Below are 18754 nucleotides of genomic sequence, written 5' to 3'. Positions count from 1 at the left end.
TGGTATTTGTTTATAATCATAAGATGTCAGAATTCTAAATTGTACCATTTTGTCACTTCAGAATAGTATAATTCAGCAAAAAATCCATATGTAGGAGCAGTTTAAAAAATCCCCAACTACTTGCATATTGGAGCTGTTCTGAAAGAGTTGAATTAACAGGTAAACGGTATGTATTGTTTTAACTGTGTTTTATCATGCTGCTTTATCACACGTGGATTTTATTTATCCATAATATTTACACTGTGTATCCTTTCCCCTTCACTTCTCCATGAAAACAGGAACAAAACCAACCCAAGTGGGTAACACCACATGATACAAGTCTGTGTTTGCTTGATACTAATATAAATTGCTTTTGTCTGGAATATGCTGTTATGAAAGTGATTTAATAGGTTGTTATTTACATGATATTGGCTGTTAGAATAAGAGGAAAAGTAGTGTGCATGATACAGGGTTTCAGGAGTTTCTTGATATTTAGCCTTTTGTTAATGGACTGTAAATGTGTTCTTTCTATTGGGCTTTTTTGGATGGTGTATTGAACTTTTAAATAAAAAGTTCCATTATTTTAGCTTAGAAACTTTTAAAATTACATTTAGTCATGCATAGTACTGTTTCCCTCTTAGTCCTGCCTTTCCATGATTTCGCCATTGTATAAAGTGCTGTAGAGGTTGGAACATTGTTGAACTGTGCCAACCTCGAGAAATCACCCAGAGGGCTGTTTGAGTTAACCGTCAGCTGTCATCTGGGGTTTAAAGGTGGTTCATCCACCTCCTTGTTGGAGGGAGATGAAGAACTGGATCATCAGCTTGCTAGTGCTGAAAGGGTGGGGGGGATCCTATTGCTTTGTGTCCTTCCCCTTTCAGTTTTGTGTTCCTTCCTGTTGTGCTTCTCTGTCCTTGTGGTGTGCTGATTCAACTTGGTAAATTAATCCAAGAGAAACTACAGAGATAGATTTCTGCTGGATGCTCAGTTAGTTTGTGGAAGGGTCTGAAATACCAAAGCCAGTGCAGTAGAGGAAGAGGACACCTGAGAGCAGAAGGAACAAGGAACTGGGGTGGAATTGGAAGAAGAGACAGAAGAGGGGATGGGAAGTAGGATCTCCTTTTGATAGGAGCAAGCCATTAGCTCAGCCCAGATCTAAAAAGTAAATTCACCCATATCAGTGCTTTCAATCTAGTATTGTCACAATGCTTTACCCAATTTGAATTATATTTTTAAAAGTCTTAACACTGGGTTCATCACATATTTGTGAATATCTGCGACCATGCTAAATGCATTGTAATACTGGTAAGAGTACCAGTTCAGTGCTGCTGATATGATTCCCGTGAGCTGACTTCAGAGTGAAATTGATTATACCTCTTAAATTTTTTTTCTTCCCATCAAATTTTCACCTTTGTTTTCATAAAAGAGCATTTGCTCTTTAGCAGAGTGGGTATTTATCTCGGCCTATGTCCTGACATTGAAAACCTTACACAGAGAAGGGTTTTAAAAGTATCATTGTAGTACCTGCTAAGTAAATATATTCATTGTATGCAAATACGTGAATATGTTTTCTTAACTAATAGCATCGTTCAGAAGCACAGAAGAAGAGGGTCTGTGGACCAAAAGTTAATGCATTTTGTGGCACAGCATGAACACTTATGTAATGTATGTTCTCAGTCTTCTGGCTTTTCTGGCTTTGGTTTTCTTTTTTTTTTTTTTTTTGTTTGATCAGACTCCTGCAGAAAAAATTGCTTAGAACCCATGAGGACATGTAAAATATGCTCTTTGCCAAGCCTTCAGGGTGAGGTGTTGCCTAGAAGTCTTTTTATTCAGAGTTACCATGTTCCAACTGATCAGTGATTCATTAGTGACTTTATCTTTTAGTTATTTTGCCCCTTTCCAGAGGGAGGGAGTCCCAGAGTGCCATAATAACTTTGAAATACAGTAAACAGATCTATTGTGTTCATGAAATTATATTACAATGTAAATACTTATTTCTGCGTTGCTAACAGCAGAAAAAAGCCTACTGCTCCCGTACAATGAGCGCTCCTATGCAATTAGCCCTTGTTTGCTGTGATTTCTGTAGCTTATTTGTGGTTGTGCTGTTCTAAGTAATATACTAAAATCAAACAAATAACCTGGTCTTTATAGGCACTCATTTGGCATTGTAGTGTAACTCAGGAGTGGCCCAGCCACATCACACAGTAAGGTAAGGACATCAGATGAGTACCATCTTAAAATAAAAGCAACTTTATCATGATGTTACAGATATGTTTGTCTTCCTTACAGAAAAGGAAATGCATAGTTTTTAATTGATGACATCTCCCTCTTGAGCTTTCAGAAGAGATCTCGTTGTTGTCACAATTGGCAGTTTTAAGCCTGAGCCTTACGATAATTCCAACAAGTTATATATATACATACAGTTCTGCTGAGTTGTCTATTTAGAATTTTGGGTGGGAGGAGAGAAGTTGCATTGTTCAGTAATGATGCATACATGGAAATAATGTTTTGGCTCACTTTGCTACGTTAAAATACTACTTCAATTTTTCTTACCCAGTTCAGTTCTTTTCTTTTTCTACGGACTTGTTGTGGTGGGTTGACCCTGGCTGAGAGCCAGGTGCCCACCAGAACAGCTCTCTCACTCCCCTCCTTCACTAGACAGGGGAGAAAAAGTATAACGAAAAGCTTGTGGGTCGAGATAAGGACAGGGAGAGATCATTCACTAATAATCATCACAAGCAAAACAGACTGAACTTAGAGAGGGAATTCATCTGATTTCTTACTAAGCAAAACAGAGTAGAGGAATGAGAAATAAAATCCAATCTTAAAACACCTCCCCCCACCCCTCCCATCTTCCCAGGCTCAACTTCACTCCTGGCTTCAACCTCCACCCCCCCTCAGCGGCACAGGGGGACGGGGAATGGGGGTTGTGGTCAGTTCATCACACGGTGTTTCTGCCGCTTCTTCCTCCTCAGGGGGAGGACTCCTCTCATCGTTCCCCTGCTCCAACATGGAGTCCCTCTCACAGGAGACAGTCCTTCATGAACTGCTCCAACGTGAGTCTCTCCCACAGGCTGTAGTCCTTCACAAACTGCTCCAGCGTGGGTCCCTTCCACGGGGTGCAGACCTTCAGGAGCAAACTGCTCCAGCGTGGGTCCCCCATGGAGTCACAAGTCCTGCCAGCAAACCTGCCCTGGCGTGGGCTCCCCTCTTCACGGGTCCACTGGTCCGGCCTGGAACTTGCTCCAGCGTGGGCTTCCCACAGGCCACAGCCTCCTTCAGGTGCCTCCACCTGCTCCGGCGTGGGGTCCTCCACGGGCTGCAGGTGGAATCTCTACACCCCCTCATCCTTCCTCCATGGGCTGCAGGGGGACAGCCTGCTTCACCATGGTCTTCACCATGGTCTTCACTATGGGCTCCAGGGGGATCTCTGCTCTGGCACCTGGAGCACCTCCTCCCCCTCCTTCTGCACTGACCTTGGTGTCTGCAGAGTTTCTCACATCTTCTCATTCCTTTCTGTGGCTGCAAAAGCTCTCTCTCTGTTTTGTTTTCCTTCTTAAATATGTTATCACAGAGGCGCTGATTGGCTCGGCCTTGGCCAGCGGCGAGTCTGTCTTGGAGCTGGCTGGCATTGGCTCTGTGAGACATGGGGGAAGTTTCTGGCAGCTTCTCACAGAAGCCACCCCTGTAGTCCCCCTGCTACCAAAATCTTGCCATGCAAGCCCAATACATCTCTGCACACATGTACTGAGGTAAACTGGCTCTGCACGCAGGTAAAAGGCTGCTTTAAACAGGCTTTAATGAGGAATAATGTGGCTTACTTGATATGAGCAGCTGTTCAGAATCCTAGAAGACACATCTTACGGAAGTGTTCCTGTTTATTTCTTGTGTTTTAAACACCCTGTGTTTTACTTCCAAATACCTTTTTTGGGTTTTGTTTTGTGTGCATGTGTGTGTGCTGTTTGTTTCTTAGAATAACTGCAGACTTTCAACTTGCTGTGTGTATGTTGTGTCTGTGTCTGGTTTGATTATTTTAATTAATCTCTAATTAATTTAATCTTCTTTAAACAGCCCTTCAGAAAATTCTCCCAAAATACAGACAATAACCTTTGCAATGTATTGGCATATACTTCCAATTTCCTATCTTCAGAAGCCTGGTTGAAAACGTTGGACTTCTTTGTCCACTCAGTAGGTGGATGATTGCTTTATGTACCAATTATAAATTGTGTCATTTCTAAATAATATTAATATGGAACTTGCTCATTTGTATCTTCTTTTAATATCAAGAGGTTAAACAGATGTAGTGCTGGTTCCAGCACTTCTCATGTGGGCAGTATCACTGTATTTGTTTATGCTGTCCCAACTTTGTGTCCACCTTTTGTATTCTCTTAGATGATTTCTGCCCCAACAGTAAAATATATTTTAGATCTGTATTGGAGAGTCAGGCTTTGGTCCATTACTGGGGGATTCACCTGCTACAATAATGCAAACGGTCTTTTTGTACCACAGAGGTAAGTATCGTTGATGGCAATGCAGTTATGAAAACAGAAAGCTAAATGTCCTGGCAAGGCTTGATCTTTTAACCACAGCAGATGACGTTTAAGTATAGGACCATGCGTGTAAGAGAGAGAAAAGCAGTTTGCTTACAGCACAGATTTCATGTAGTTGAGACTCCTGCTCATTACCGGGACATGTGGGAGTGTGTTTGCTTTTAACAAGAATTTTTTTTGTTGTGTAAAGATTGCTTAAAAATAGAGAAAATAGAAACAATTTAAAGCATGTTCTAAGAAATTGTGTTCTAAGTTCAGTTGCTAAAATTTAGCACCTAAATTTTACGTTCTCTGGAGCTTTACTTTGGAACTCATTGTCTGGAGCTCATTGCAGACTATTGCAAGTGTATCAGCAGGGGGATTTGTTATTTTACTCTTAGGACTCCTGTTCAGTGGAAAGGATCAAGTATCTAAAAACTATCTGCAGTACTGTACTTGTCTCTGAAAACAACTATCCTTAGTTTTACCTGTGACATTAAATACAGTGCTTCAATTAAACATCTTTAGAATTTGTCCTGGAAATGGCAAGTAATATCATCAGGCTTCCGTGAATCTAAAATTCATAGAAAAATAAGGTATTTTCTAAGTACTATTATTCAAAAAACATGAAGAACCTTAGGAAGACACTGCAAAATACCTTTATGGCCTGTTTTAGCTAAAAATGGATATATGTCATATTGCAATGTTTTTATAAAATACACAAAATAGGAATAACAGGGAAAGTTTTGGGAATAATAGCAAAGGAAATGTAAGACTCAGACCCTTCACTGATTAAATCAAGCTTTGGATTACACTCCCAACTGAGGTCAACCCACTTATAATTGCACTGTCTGCTGTAATGCTTTTAAAGCTTTATGGACAAAATATTTTTTTAAAAATACTGAAGACAATTTTTGTTATACAGTTGAAATGTATGTGCTGTTAAATTGAAAAAAATGTGTTTCCTGCTGGTTAGAGTCTATCTGAATAGTAGTTGCCTAAAATATATGGATTCATTTAGTTATAAACAATGTAACATCTGTGAAACATGATTCTTAAAATAAATGCAGTATTCAATGGGTATAGTGCTACTCAGGCCTGTACAGGATATTACTCTACCCTCCTCCACCCACTTCTTTAAATAATATAATTAAAAAGTTGTGAAAGTAAAAAATTCATACTGAGACTGTTGAAGTAAATGAACAGTAACACTGAATGTCTGTGCTGAGAATTAATAATGAGTGGGACATAAAACATGCAGCAAAAATTGTTAATGTATTTTATGCTAACATCTTGAAAACTGCATGGTGTAAGGTACCAGGTTGCTTTAGGCATTCAGCCAACTTAACCAATGTCTCCATTTTACTAAAAAGTATTAGCTGAATTTTCATGTTTCTAATAGAGTGTATTGTCTAGGTACTGCCTGTGTGAAAATTGACACACACGGCTAAACTACCTGTGAGTCTAAAGAGTGCCTGGTTTGCCTTACGACATTATTAATTTAGTGAATTCTGTGCTAGACCCAGCATTGTTGTTTTCTGATAGTCTGAAAACTTCCTGGAAAGCAGCCAGCTAAAAAAATGCTTCATCTGACTTTGATCCAGAACAGGAAAGCTTCCATTGGACTGCTTTATTGAGCAAAGTGGGAGAGGTCCTCTATGCAGTCAGCTTAGCATCATCTGTCTCCTGTGTGAGTGCCCCTTTAGGACTGATGACAATAGAGCAGCCTGGACTCTTCATCAGGCTTACAAGGCTCTGTCTAGAAGCAGAATCAAAGCTATCAGTCTTCTGCTCATACCACAGCTTATTGGTGAAGGCTTGGTGATTGGTAATCACATCATTTCCAAAAAGTGAGAGAGAATAGTCTGACCCTTCTGCATTCCTTTAAACCACATATACAGAATCATAGAATTATTAAGGTTGGAAGAGACCCTTAAGATCATTGAGTCCAGTCGTTAACCTAGCACTGCCATGTCCACCACTAAACCGTGTCCGTATGCACCACATCTACACGTCTTTTAAATACCTCCAGGGATGGTGACACAACCACTTCCCTGGGCAGCCTGTTCCAAAGCGTGACAACCCTTTTGGTGAAGAAATTTTTCCCAATATCCAATCTAAACCTCCCCTGGTGCAACTTGAGGCCATTTCCTCTTGTCCTATTGCTTGTTACTTGGGAGAAGAGACCAACACCCACCTGGCTACAACCTCCTGTCGGGTAGCTGTAGAGAGTGATCAGGTCTCCCCTCAGCCTCCTTTTCTCCAATTGAAATGGTCCTTCATTCCCTGGGACTTTCACTCCAACTTCTGCAAAGTTGTGACTGTCTTCCAGAATATCAGAACTATTAAATAGGCCTTAAGAGTGGTCTGTAAAGGGAAGAAAACACCCTGCATTGTATTGTTCTGTTCCTGGAATGAGATTACTTACGATTGTCCTTTAAATGGTGATGTTTTCTCTAATTTTTGTCATTATTTGTTGCCTTCTAGGATTTGTATCCTAGCAGAATAGTAGAGTTTCATGATGAAACAAATGTGTAATTTTATTTAATAAGAAGATGCCTAAGCAACTAAAAGGGAGTTAGCAGCAGCTCTACAGCACACTGTAATGTTAATAATAGAGACCCTTCCTGCAATTGTGGCTTGAGAAGAAAGGTTTGGTTTTTCAGTACCTTGACAGAGGGGTAATTACAGCTTCGGGACTGCAAGAGGGTTTTCTGATAGCGACGGGGAAGTAGGAGAAGGCTTGAGTATGGCAACTCTGTTCTTAGGCACTAGCAACAAGCAAGAGGAGCTGAGGAATAAAGTGGCTGTCTAGGCTAGATGGTTAAAACAGCTAATGGGCTGGAATAATGCATGAAATCCATAGAGACTTAGGACCCAAACCCAAGAGCATCCTGGGATGACTTTTTCCCTATAATTGGAGGTTAGATTATGTGTGTTTAGCCCTGAAAGTTCATCAGATGTCAATTTTACAGGCTGCAAGCCACAGACCACTACCCAGTACTCCTGTGAGAACACTGAAATGCCACAAAATACTACAGGCTGCTGGAAGAGAGCAGAAGGGTGTAGCAAATGACCTTGCATTAGAAGTAATTTCCTAGGTAAAATTGTTCAGGTAATACAACAAATTGCCTTGTGCTGCTGAGGAATGTCGCATCTGTTCTACACCATCTCTCCCAGACCTTTCACTTCTGCTAAGCCTTGCTGAGGGAAGGGTCTTCCTGGCTTGTCTTCTGACCATGATTTTAATGCTGAACATGTAAATAAAGCTACTACGAGCTTCTGTGCTCCATTCTGCATCCTGTCTATAATCTTGGCCAGTCTTTAGTCCTTCAAAGGAAACCCAGGTGGGGTTCAGGGAATCTTCAGAAGCGAACTGTACATTATGAAGAAAGAGAAAATTTTTCTTATCCAGTCAGGTAACTGAAACACAGTGTAGTAATACAAATGTAATGGAGCAAATTGAGTAGACAGTATGGTAATCAAGACTTCTCTTGACTGTCCTGGGATACAAATGAACCAGACACCAGAGGACTGTTCACCAAAGCTTCAATTTCTAATCTGCAATTCCTTCTATTTTCTCTTCCAGTTGTAATATTTGATGCCGTTGAGTATACTTGAGAACATTTCATGTAGGCTTGGCATCCAGCTTGAATAAACAGAAGATACAATGTGCTTATTCCATAGTGTTCCTAATCTATGTTAAGTTTAAATAAACATGGACTGTGAATTTATGTTTTTGAGATGATAATATAAAGGACAAGAGACTTTGAAAATTACATAAGAGGGGAATTAATTTCAGGTAATCTTGTCTTTGTAAATACATCAAGTACTCCACATATCTGTATGAGATTAGTTTTTGTTGAACAGTTGAGTATTTTTTTATAAATGGCAAAAGATTTCCAGCAGCATGTGAGGTCTGCCCAGGCAAATGCCCAAAATAGATGCAAAACAAGCATGTACATTAAAAACATACATTGCAGAAATTTATATGAACAGACAAATTTTCAGCTTTATAAGAACTAAAGGAAGGAATGGACAGATTTTCATGATGTTGTGTTTTCTCATATGAATTAAACCACAAATTATTGTAAGTATTTTTTAAGCTTATAATACTTAGATAATTTACTTTTAAAAAAAAAAAATCTAATGGAAACTTAATGCATTTGAAATTTCATGGTTAAACTGTCTAGGCTAAAATAAACCGGAAGGCAAAATTACCAGAAATGGAGATCACTGTTTTGATTCTTTTAGATTCTTGTGTGTGTCTGGAGCTGCGCTGATACAACGAGGCTGTGTGGGTCCAAAGTACAGACAGGCAACACCTCCCCCCCACCCCCCAACACCGAAAAACCTAGAAAGATCAAAATGCGACTTCTCCTCTTTTATCTCCTTTCCTATCGCTTTCTCCCCTGACACCCAAAAGTGGTAAATGTGTCAAGTAGCATATCCAATTACTACATAATAGATTCTTGTATTAAGTGGCTTTTTATGCTGTCTTTGTGCTCATATTCATTACCTTTCAGAGATTTTTGGAAAGAAAAAAATCAATAGGAGTGCTGCACATTTTGAGTTAAGGTTATCAGAGACGTGCTCATACTTCACTGGCTAAATTCAAGATGTGGGTGGGGATTAAGATTTTTTGTTTGGTTTTTTTTTGTCTGAGTGATGATTTTGTGGGAGAGGAAACATAATGCAAGAGGATAGATTAAAAATGCTTTAAAAATGACTGGCACTTTTAGCAGGAATGTTTGAACATGCTCACTGAAATTGGAACTTTTTCTGCAGCTTCTGGAAAAACATAAGAACACGGAAAGCATGGTAGAGTTGCTTGAACTGTATCAAATGGAAGATGAAGCCTACAGTAGTCTTGCAGAAGCTACCACAGAGCTCTACCAGTACTTACTACAGCCATTCCGAGATATGAGGGAACTTGCAATGCTTAGAAGACAGCAGATAAAGGTATGGTAAAGGTAACTGCGCTTCTTATTAATGGGGAAATCATGCTTTTTAGTTACTATTTACTTTTTATTACTTCTGTTATACAGTATATGCAGCGATGGTTTCTCCACTAGAGCTTGACCCTATTTTTCTGGTTCCTCCACTCAGAAGAGTGCTTCTGAGGGGTGAGGAAGTCTCTGACATAGTAGCTAACCATCTACTGTGTTTGACTGTTCAAATTAATTGCTGAATTTAATAGGTGATTACTGGGAATACAACTAATATATAAAGTGGAGACATATGTACAGTATCTATGCTATTGTTAATTCTTTTAAAAGGTTATACAGGAAGTTACTATTCATTTTAGTTTTCTGAGATAGTCTGATAAACCATGAGAAGTCAGTAGCTTTTCATCCAATGTTGTACAGATTTAAACATGGAAGTGTTTTATAATTTGTTGTAACACTTTAACAGTACGTTTTCCTAAGAGCTGAAAAACTGTAGCCAGCTGAAGGATCCTACATGTTGGTAAAGCTGTTTTATAATCCATATGGGTTTTTTTATTTAAAAATAATTATAATTTTACATACTTAACTAAAAATAGCATATGTCATCTTTATTGCATCTCAGAAGTACTTTTGGTAAAATTATTAGTTCCTATGTAGATTATTAAGACTGTAGCCTTCTGATTCTTTTAATGTATGTATTGTAACATAGAAGCTAAAATGGGTTTGTTGCATTTAATCTGTATTGCAAATGTCAATTTGTCTCAGCTTGGCACCTTGTTCAGTTAGCCAACATGATTTTTACTGGTTTCAATTTAAAAATACAGTGGTTTTCTCTGGTTTTGAGCATAGAATGAAGGAAGCGGGCATAGTAATTTTTCAGAAAGTTCAGCAATCTGAAGGTAACTCAGTGAGGTAATGTGATGAGATTTGAACTAAAAGTGCTTTTTTCCCCCTGAACAATAAATGTAGCTGCAAAGAGAATTGGGATGAATATTTTTTCCAGATGTATTATATGGTTTAAGATGATGAACACTACAATTAATAAAAACCTTTCTGCAAAGCATTATGAAATAGCTCCCATTTTATTTGAATTTGTAGCAGAGGAAAAGATGGGGTTTTTTTTGTTATTTTGTCAAACAAGAAAAGACAAATATTATATTAGTGGGCAATATGAATTAAGAGTTGAGTTTTGATTTTCTGCTTTTTTTTTTTTTTTTAATCTCAATGAGCTCTTGAATTCCAGTTTTAAAATACCTCATTTTCTACTTTTGCTGAAAGAGTAACCTTGGTAAACTTCAGAGGCATGTTCCGTGGTTGATTGTTTTAGTTGTACATAGCTGCATCTAATGTACATTAAGTTCTCTTCCTAACTTGGCAATTTTTGAGTTATAAAACTTGGTCATCTGTATTATGTGGTAGAGAAAGATGCCATCTCTTGTTTTTCATTTCATTGTTTGAGAGAAAACAGTACTTGTATCTATGATGACAAAATATATATTACGCTGGGTAGCTAGGGTAGAAGAATTGCTTTATAAATAGAACTTGTGCATGAAATGGTTTGTGTTAACTTGCTGCATATGTTTTTCTGGCAGTCTTAATAATGGAACAAAGATCCTTAGGTTTCTAGAAACCCTTACGGCTGAGGTTAGCTCCATTTTCATGCATAACAGAAGTATTTCTGACGCTTACTACCTCAGTGAAATGGGAGCTGTGAACATATAATACTGTTTACATACAAAGAGTTACAAGGAGAAAGATAAAGTTTGGATGTAGGGCAGGGTAAGGAAGGAAAACCCTGCAGAATGTAGTGCTAAAATGAAAAAATAAGTTACAAGGATAATTAAGCTTGAATACAAATATCAGTATTTAGTCAAGATTGCATATGCCTTCTGTAAGTACTTTTTAAAAGATTTTTAGACCTTTTCTCTATTAGGTCTCTGTTTTTAATTTGTGGGGAAGTTGTTTTAGGGTTTTTTTTAAGAATTTGGGGGGGGTTAACAAGTGTTTTAATCAGTTCCATTTTGTCAAGTTTCAGAATTAGTTTAGGAGGAAGTTAATTGCTTTGCCTGTAATCTTTGAGAAGAGTGTTAAGTGTCTTCTCCTTTTGGAGCAAAACATAAAAATAGGAAGGTGTATCTTGGGTGTTAAATTTCTGCTATTGCTGTGAAACTTTTAGCAAGAGACAAGCCTACAGGAGGCAAGGGAGAAACAAATACAAAATTCTGTCCACTCAGCAGAGGCTTATTAGAGTAGGACAGCTGTATTCTCTGTAGATTTTTTTTTTTGGGGGGGGGGGAGGGGAACACAATCAGCAAAAAAACCAGAATAAAAGTTCATAACAAATTTAAAACATTTAGAAGCTTGAAAATGCAGATTAGTGTTGTCCATGATAGAAGTGGGGTTTTTTCTCTTTTGTTTTTTATATTTTAACCTGCTTGTATGCTAGTTTTTCAGGTGTAGTTTGCCTCGTTTAGCGTGAAGGATGGATCATTTAGTATGGATGAAAAATCAAAGCTGTAATGTGAAGCACTTAAATATTGCTGAATTTGGAAGACATAATGAAAAAGGTAGAAGATTATGGAAGGAGAAAAGGATGGCTTATTATGAAATTAAATGTGTCTCTGGAAAGTTGACTTCTGCCAAAATTTCTGTTTAATTGTGGACTAGTCATCTTACCCTAGAACAGTGTGTTCAGTAGTGATACATTTCTCATTTTTTGGGCTCCCAGCTTCGGAAAATTGGTTTTGTTCATAGATATGCTTAACATTTGTAGGTGCTGCTCAAATCCATGGGGACCTCCCTTTAAGCATGGCAAAACGTTTACCAGATACCATGCATCCTTGAAAAAATTGGAGACTGCAAGCACAGCAGTGTTTGGGACTTTATATATATATGGTATGGGAATAATCTGGCTTGCCCCAAGGGGACACAAATAAAAGCCAATTCATAATGAATAGTATTATTAAATTGAGAAATGCTCATCAAAGAGGCAAGTCTGTACTCATTTCAAGATTAAAATGTAAGATATGTTTACTAGACATATTCTGTGTGTCTAGTATGACCATATTTTGTAAGGTAAATGTGAAAAGTTGTATTGATAAGCCAGCCAAACAGTCAGGACTATAAATATGTTCACGGAATGCTGGAGAAGGTATTGTAAAGGAATTGAAGACAATATTGTAATTTATATGCACATAAAAGCTGTGCTGAATTTGTATAGGCATTTTTAAAGTTTATTATTTCTGGACTGTTCTGGTTTAGATGTAATAATATGTAAAGACATTCAGCCAGTGAGTTTTAGCATGTTAATATCATAGAATCATAGAATGGTTTGGGTTGGAAAGGACCTCAAAGACCATCTAGTTCCAACCCCCCTGCCATGGGCAGGGACACCCTCCACTAGACCACATTGCCCAAAGCCCCATCCAACCTGGTTTAAACACTTCCAGGGATGGGGCATCCACAGCCTCTCTGGGCAACCTGTTCCAGTGCCTCACCGCCCTCACAGTAAAGAATTTCTTCCTAACATCTAATCTAAATCAACCCTCCTTCAGCTTAAACCCATTACCCCTTGTCCTGTCACTACACTCCCTCATAAACAGTCCCTCACCAGCTTTCCTGTAGGCCCCCTTCAGGTACTGGTAAGCCACAATTAGATCTCCCTGGAGCCCTCTTTTCTCCAGGCTGAACAATCCCAACTCAGATTTCATTGTTTAGGTTACTGGTCCATTTCTTCTGATTTCAAACTGTCGGATGTAACACAGGCATCAGGCCAGTGAAGCTTGATATTCAAATGCTGTATTATATGTTTTGGGGTATCTGTATATTTTTTCAAAAATCTGGAAGACAAATATGAACTTAAAACCACGGGGCAAACAATATTTATAGATTATTTTATCTAGCATTAATTTACCTTGTAAAGTTGCTCCCATACATCAAGTGCATGCGTTCTGTATTACTGAATCCATATTTTTATCATTGGCTCTTGAACAATTGATGTCTCAGTGAGCTGGTTTTTGAACTGTGCATTTTTATTTTTTTAAGCCTCATATTTTTGAGTGCATGGCAGTCTTGCGTTGAAAAACATGAATACAAAGCTACACAAGGCACATTGAAGGACACTAAAGCAGCACTGATTAAAACTTAAAATTACTTGCATGGCAATCAGCTCAATTTCATTCCTCTCAGTTTATGAAACACACCCTCTTGCAATTATAGACTAGTGACTTGCTGACAAGAAGGTGATGAAAAATGTCTGTTAAAAAAAAAGCTAAGGTAGTACTCAGCAGAGAGACTGAAGCACTTCAAAGAATTCTTAAGTATCTTTTAGTATATCTGTAGTTGAAGATGTGTCCTCACACCATCAGAAACCATAATTAAATAAACTTGTTTTTTGACAAACCTGTACAGTAGGGAAGAAATGGTAATCTATGCTTATGCAAAATGGTTGGATTTGCAAATGAAGGTGATAAACTTTGCTGAACATATTGCGTTCTTGTTTGAGAAACTGGTTTAATATGCTGAATTATGCTGTGGTAATCTTTATAATCTCAAAGTCTGTTTCAGAAGGGTTATATGCCAGTTTCTGTTTACATTCTGAACTATAAATGCTCTAAATTTATTATATGAACTCATAGCAAAATATTTTGCTGACTTAAAATCAGTGGTTTATGGGCTTTCTGAAAAAATGCTCTAAACAGGCGATCTGATGAAAGGCAGACTGGGAGTCTGAATCACTGAGGAAACTGAAGTTTTGGTATGAGGTTGCTGATTCAAAAACCGTGGAATGTATCTGATCACTTAAATCTGCCTGTCTGCAAGGTGAATAGAGTAGAAAAGTGCTCTGGATGTTCAACTGCAAAACAGTTTAATAAGACTTGTGGAAAAACCTGATTATGTTTGAATGTGAAAAAGGTTTTGTTTGTGGTTTGTTTTCTTTTTTTAAAAAAGTTCCCTTACAAAAGGCTGGATAATAGAACAGTAGGTTCTGTCAATAAATAAAAAGTAATGCATGTGTAGAAAAGTGATGACAACCTCCAAAAGTATACATGCACATTTGTATGCATTTTATTAACTATTACTCTGCAGAAAAAGGTATGAGAATTATCTTGATGAGTTCTCTGAAAATAGCTTGCCATTCAACATTTTGAAAAAGGAAAGAAACGTTTTGAATTATTAAGGGAAAAAAGCCAAACGGAAGCAAAATAGAAACAACATCACACCCTCATATATATCCATGGTATAGTTGCATCTTGAATGCTGCAGTTTTAGTTTCTCTCTCTCAGAAACATACTGTAGGATCAGAATAGTTATTGGATGGCAGTGAGGATGGGAAAGGTATTTCTCTGCAAACAGTGTCAGTGCAAGGACAGAGTAAATGAATCAGATTGCCTTACTTTGCAAAGCATGGGATTCATGTAAGAAGACAGAGATATGAATGATAAGGGAAAGAAAATACTGAATGATTTCTTACAGTCTTTCCCATAATAAAAGAAAAACGTGCCCCTCAATGAATTTGTGATGCTTTAAAACAACCTGTAAATAAAAGAAAAACAATAAAACTCTTACTAAACACACCTCACATGCTCTGTGGCAGTAATTTCCACAGTTTAACTATGGACACTAAGCATGTATGTGTTCCAGAAAGGGACAGACCCATCAGTGGCTCTTAACAATGATTCAGATTAGCCATCAGCTCAGGAATCATAGAATAGAATCATAGAATCATAGAATCATAAAATGGTTTGGGTTGGAAGGGACCTCAAAGATCACCCAGTTCCAACACCCCTGCCATGGGCAGGGGCACCCTCCACTAGACCGGGTTGCCCAGTGCCCCATCTAGCCTGGCCTTGAACACTTCCAGGGAGAGGGCTGCCACAACCTCTTTGGGCAACCTGTTCCAGTGCCTCACCACCCTCACACGGAAGAATTTCCTTCTAACATCTGATCTAAATCTGCCCTCTTTCAGTTTAAACCCATTAGCCCGTGTCCTGTCACTACACTCCCTGATAAACAGTCCCTCTCCAGCTTTCCTGTAGGCCACCTTCAGGTACTGGAAGGCTGCTGTAAGGTCTCCCTGGAGCCTTCTCTTCTCCAGGCTGAAAAATCCCAACTCTCTCAGCCTGTCCTCATAGGAGAGGTGCTCCAGCCTTCTGATCATCTCTGTGGCCCTCCTCTGGACTCGCTCCAACAGCTCCATGTTTTTCTTGTTAGGGGCCCCCAGAGCTGGACGCAGTACTCCAGGTGGGGTCTCACAAGAGCGAAGTAGAGGGACAGGATCACCTCCCTTGACCTGCTGGTCATGTTTCTTTTGATGCAGCCCAGGACACAGTTGGCTTTCTGGGCTGCAAGCGCACACTGCCAGCTCATGTTGAGCTTCTCATTAATCAACACCCCCAAGTCCTTCTCCTCGGGGCTGCTCTCAATCCATTCTCCGCCCAGCCTGTAGTCGTGCTTGGGATTGTGCTGACCCATGTGCAGGACCTTGCACTTGGACTTGTTGAACTTCATGTGGTTTGTACCTCTCCAGCCTGTCAAGGTCCCTCTGGATGGCATCCCTTCCCTCCAGAGTGTCAACCACACCACACAGCTTGGTGTCGTTGGCAAACTTGCTGAGGGTGCACTCGATCCTACTGTCCGTGTCGCTGACAAAGATGTTGAACAGTGCCGGTCCCAGCACCGACCCCTGAGGAACACCACTCATCACTGTTCTCCACTTGGACATTGAGCCATTGACCACAACTCTTTGAGTGTGACCATCCAGCCAATTCCTTATCCACTGAGTGGTCTATCCGTTGAATCGATGTCTCTCCAATTTAGAGGCAAGGATGTTGTGCGGGACAGTGTCAAATGCCTTGCACAAGTCCAGGTAGATGATGTCAGTTGCCCTTCCCCTGTCCACCAATGCTGTAACCCCATTGTAGAAGGCCACCAAATTTGTCAGGCATGATTTGCCCTTAGTGAAGCCGTGTTGGCTGTCACCAATCACCTCCTTATTTTCCATGTGCCTGAGCATAGTCTCCAGGAGGGTCTGCTCCATAATCTTGCCAGGCACGGAGGTGAGACTGACCGGCCTGTAGTTCCCTGGGTCTTCCTTTCTTCCCTTCTTAAAAATGGGGGTTATGTTTCCCCTTTTCCAGTCAGTGGGAACTTCGCTGGACTGCCAGGACTTCTCAAATATGATGGAGAGTGGCCTGGCCACTTCATCCGCCAGTTCCCTCAAGACCCGCGGATGCATCTCATCATGTCCCATGGACTTGTGCACCTTCAGGTTCCTTAGATATTCTTGAAGCCTCTAAGCTGTTTAGTAACAGAAGTTGGGAATTATCAATGTGTCCATGCCTTGTGGCTTTTTTCTTTTTTTTTTCTTTTTCTGCAAGTGCTAGTAGTAATTACAGTTGGAAGCAAGGACCAGAACAGCCTTGGATCTGACCTATGATTAGGGTATGGGGGGGAAATGGTGTGGAAAGATGCAGAATCAGTGTCCATTCAAAAAGACATCTTGATGGAACTCTGGAAGGATGTTAAACATGCAGAAAACCCTAAATTGTGTGTCCCTGCAAGGATTAAAGGAGGGTGAAAATTGGAGATGTATGATATTTTCTTTTAGTGTTGGACCTAGGGAAGGAAGAGACTTTGATATAATGTTATGCAGGCTGTGGAGGGCAAGGAAAGAGGCTTCAAAGACAGAAAAACTTGATCATGAGAGTGTAAATTTTTCAAGTGCATGTTTACCTAAATCTGTAAGTAGATGGAAATCTAGTACCTTGAGGACTATTTCTTTATTTAGGAGATGTATACTATATAAAACGTATCAAAATCCTATAGTTGCAGGCATGTTTCTCATATCTTCTCACAATAAACTTACTTAACTCTTTTTAAAACTCAGCAACACTCTGTGAACTTTTCCAGAGAAGAATGTTTCCAGTGGAAGAGTCTTGCCTCTTTGATTCATTCTCACTTGCTCACATGCTAGATTAGGGACCTCCTTTCAGTTTGTTTCCTCTGAAGAACTAATTTGTTTTCCTTCAGAAACATATCCATATGGTTTAGAAATATGTTCTTTTATGTTCTGTTACTCTGAAGCAATAGCTGATGGAAATAGATGTTTGTTGAAGTTAATGGCTTCTGCTGTTTCTTCCTCTTTTTGTCTGCTTTCCGACAACCATTTTTGTGAAAGCCATCATAATGTTCTCAGTTTCAAAGCATTATCTGAAGTAAATCTTGCAAAACATGAAAGTCTTCAAAAGCGAGTTTCGTTGTCAGGAAAAGAAAATTATCTTAGCCAATTTTATCATGAGGCTTGGATTCTTCTCACAGAGAATATAGAGGGGTTTTAGGAAGAATAGCTGGAATATTTTTTTTGAGAAAGTGATTACTAGAAAAGAAACTGTAGATTGGTGATGTGATCTCTTTGTGAGATGAGAAGATTTTCTGTTAGACCACACTTTCTCCAGAACTTTGCGTCCAAACGAGGAACTTCCAGACCAAAAAGTGAATTTGAGAAAATGTTAGAAGAGAAGCCATGGTGATTTTCTGGTAGTTTTCTCTCCTTTGTGTTTTTCTTTCTTATCCACCCTGAAACTGGTTGCTGTTGGCAAAATAGTAACAATTAATTGTGTTATTAATTATGGACTGATTCATTTTCAGATCTCAATAGAGAATGACTACCTAGGCCCTAGAAGAATTGAGAGTCTGCAAAAAGAAGATGCTGATTGGCAGAGAAAAGCCCACATGGCTGTGCTTTCTATTCAAGATCTTACAGTTAAATACTTTGAAATAACTGCTAAAACACAGAAAGGTAGTTATTTTCTGCTATCCTATTCGTCAAATGAAAGATCTTTAAAAATTTATTTAATATTTATCATGTTCTGTATTGTACTGTAATTTATTTATTTTTTTCATCAGTCTTCCATGAGAAAAATGCAGTTGTCATTCCCATTTGTTTTTATCTTCTGTGTCTATTCGAATCTTTCACCAATAAGTCTTTTCAGAACATCATCAGAAGTGAGCAGAATAGAAATTTTAGATAAAAGTTTCACAACCACTTTCTCAATGTGATTGTGTTAGCTGCACTGCACATTTGCAAAGGATTTAGGGACCATAGAGTCCCTGATGGATTCTGTCTTCTGTACCGGATATGGCAGACCACCATAGTAAGTGTTTATTACTTTTCAATTCGTTCCCTTTTCCTGTCTCCCCTGCCTTTCAGTAATGTTTTTCATGGCTCTAAATACAAAGTAACAGCTCAGTATAACTACTTTGTGACAGCTGCTCTATTGTCCAGAAAGCTTCAGG

The 18754-nt window shown here is 39.0% G+C and overlaps 1 protein-coding gene across 2 annotated transcripts in view; it reads left to right on the top strand.

The window, feature by feature from the left end:
* Positions 1–18754, top strand: part of JMY (junction mediating and regulatory protein, p53 cofactor) — a 66676-nt gene that overhangs the window by 11094 nt on the left and 36828 nt on the right. For both annotated transcript variants that reach the window (XM_054808842.1, XM_054808841.1), the window contains exons 2-3: positions 9297–9470; positions 18107–18257. In XM_054808842.1, coding sequence (XP_054664817.1) covers positions 9297–9470; positions 18107–18257 — 325 coding nt within the window. The remainder of the gene's footprint in view (positions 1–9296; positions 9471–18106; positions 18258–18754) is intronic.

Source organism: Grus americana, chromosome Z (assembly GCF_028858705.1).
Source record: "Grus americana isolate bGruAme1 chromosome Z, bGruAme1.mat, whole genome shotgun sequence".
Taxonomy (NCBI): domain Eukaryota; kingdom Metazoa; phylum Chordata; class Aves; order Gruiformes; family Gruidae; genus Grus; species Grus americana.
The sequence above is the reverse complement of the archived record's forward strand: the minus strand, read 5'-3'. Positions and strand labels throughout refer to the sequence as shown.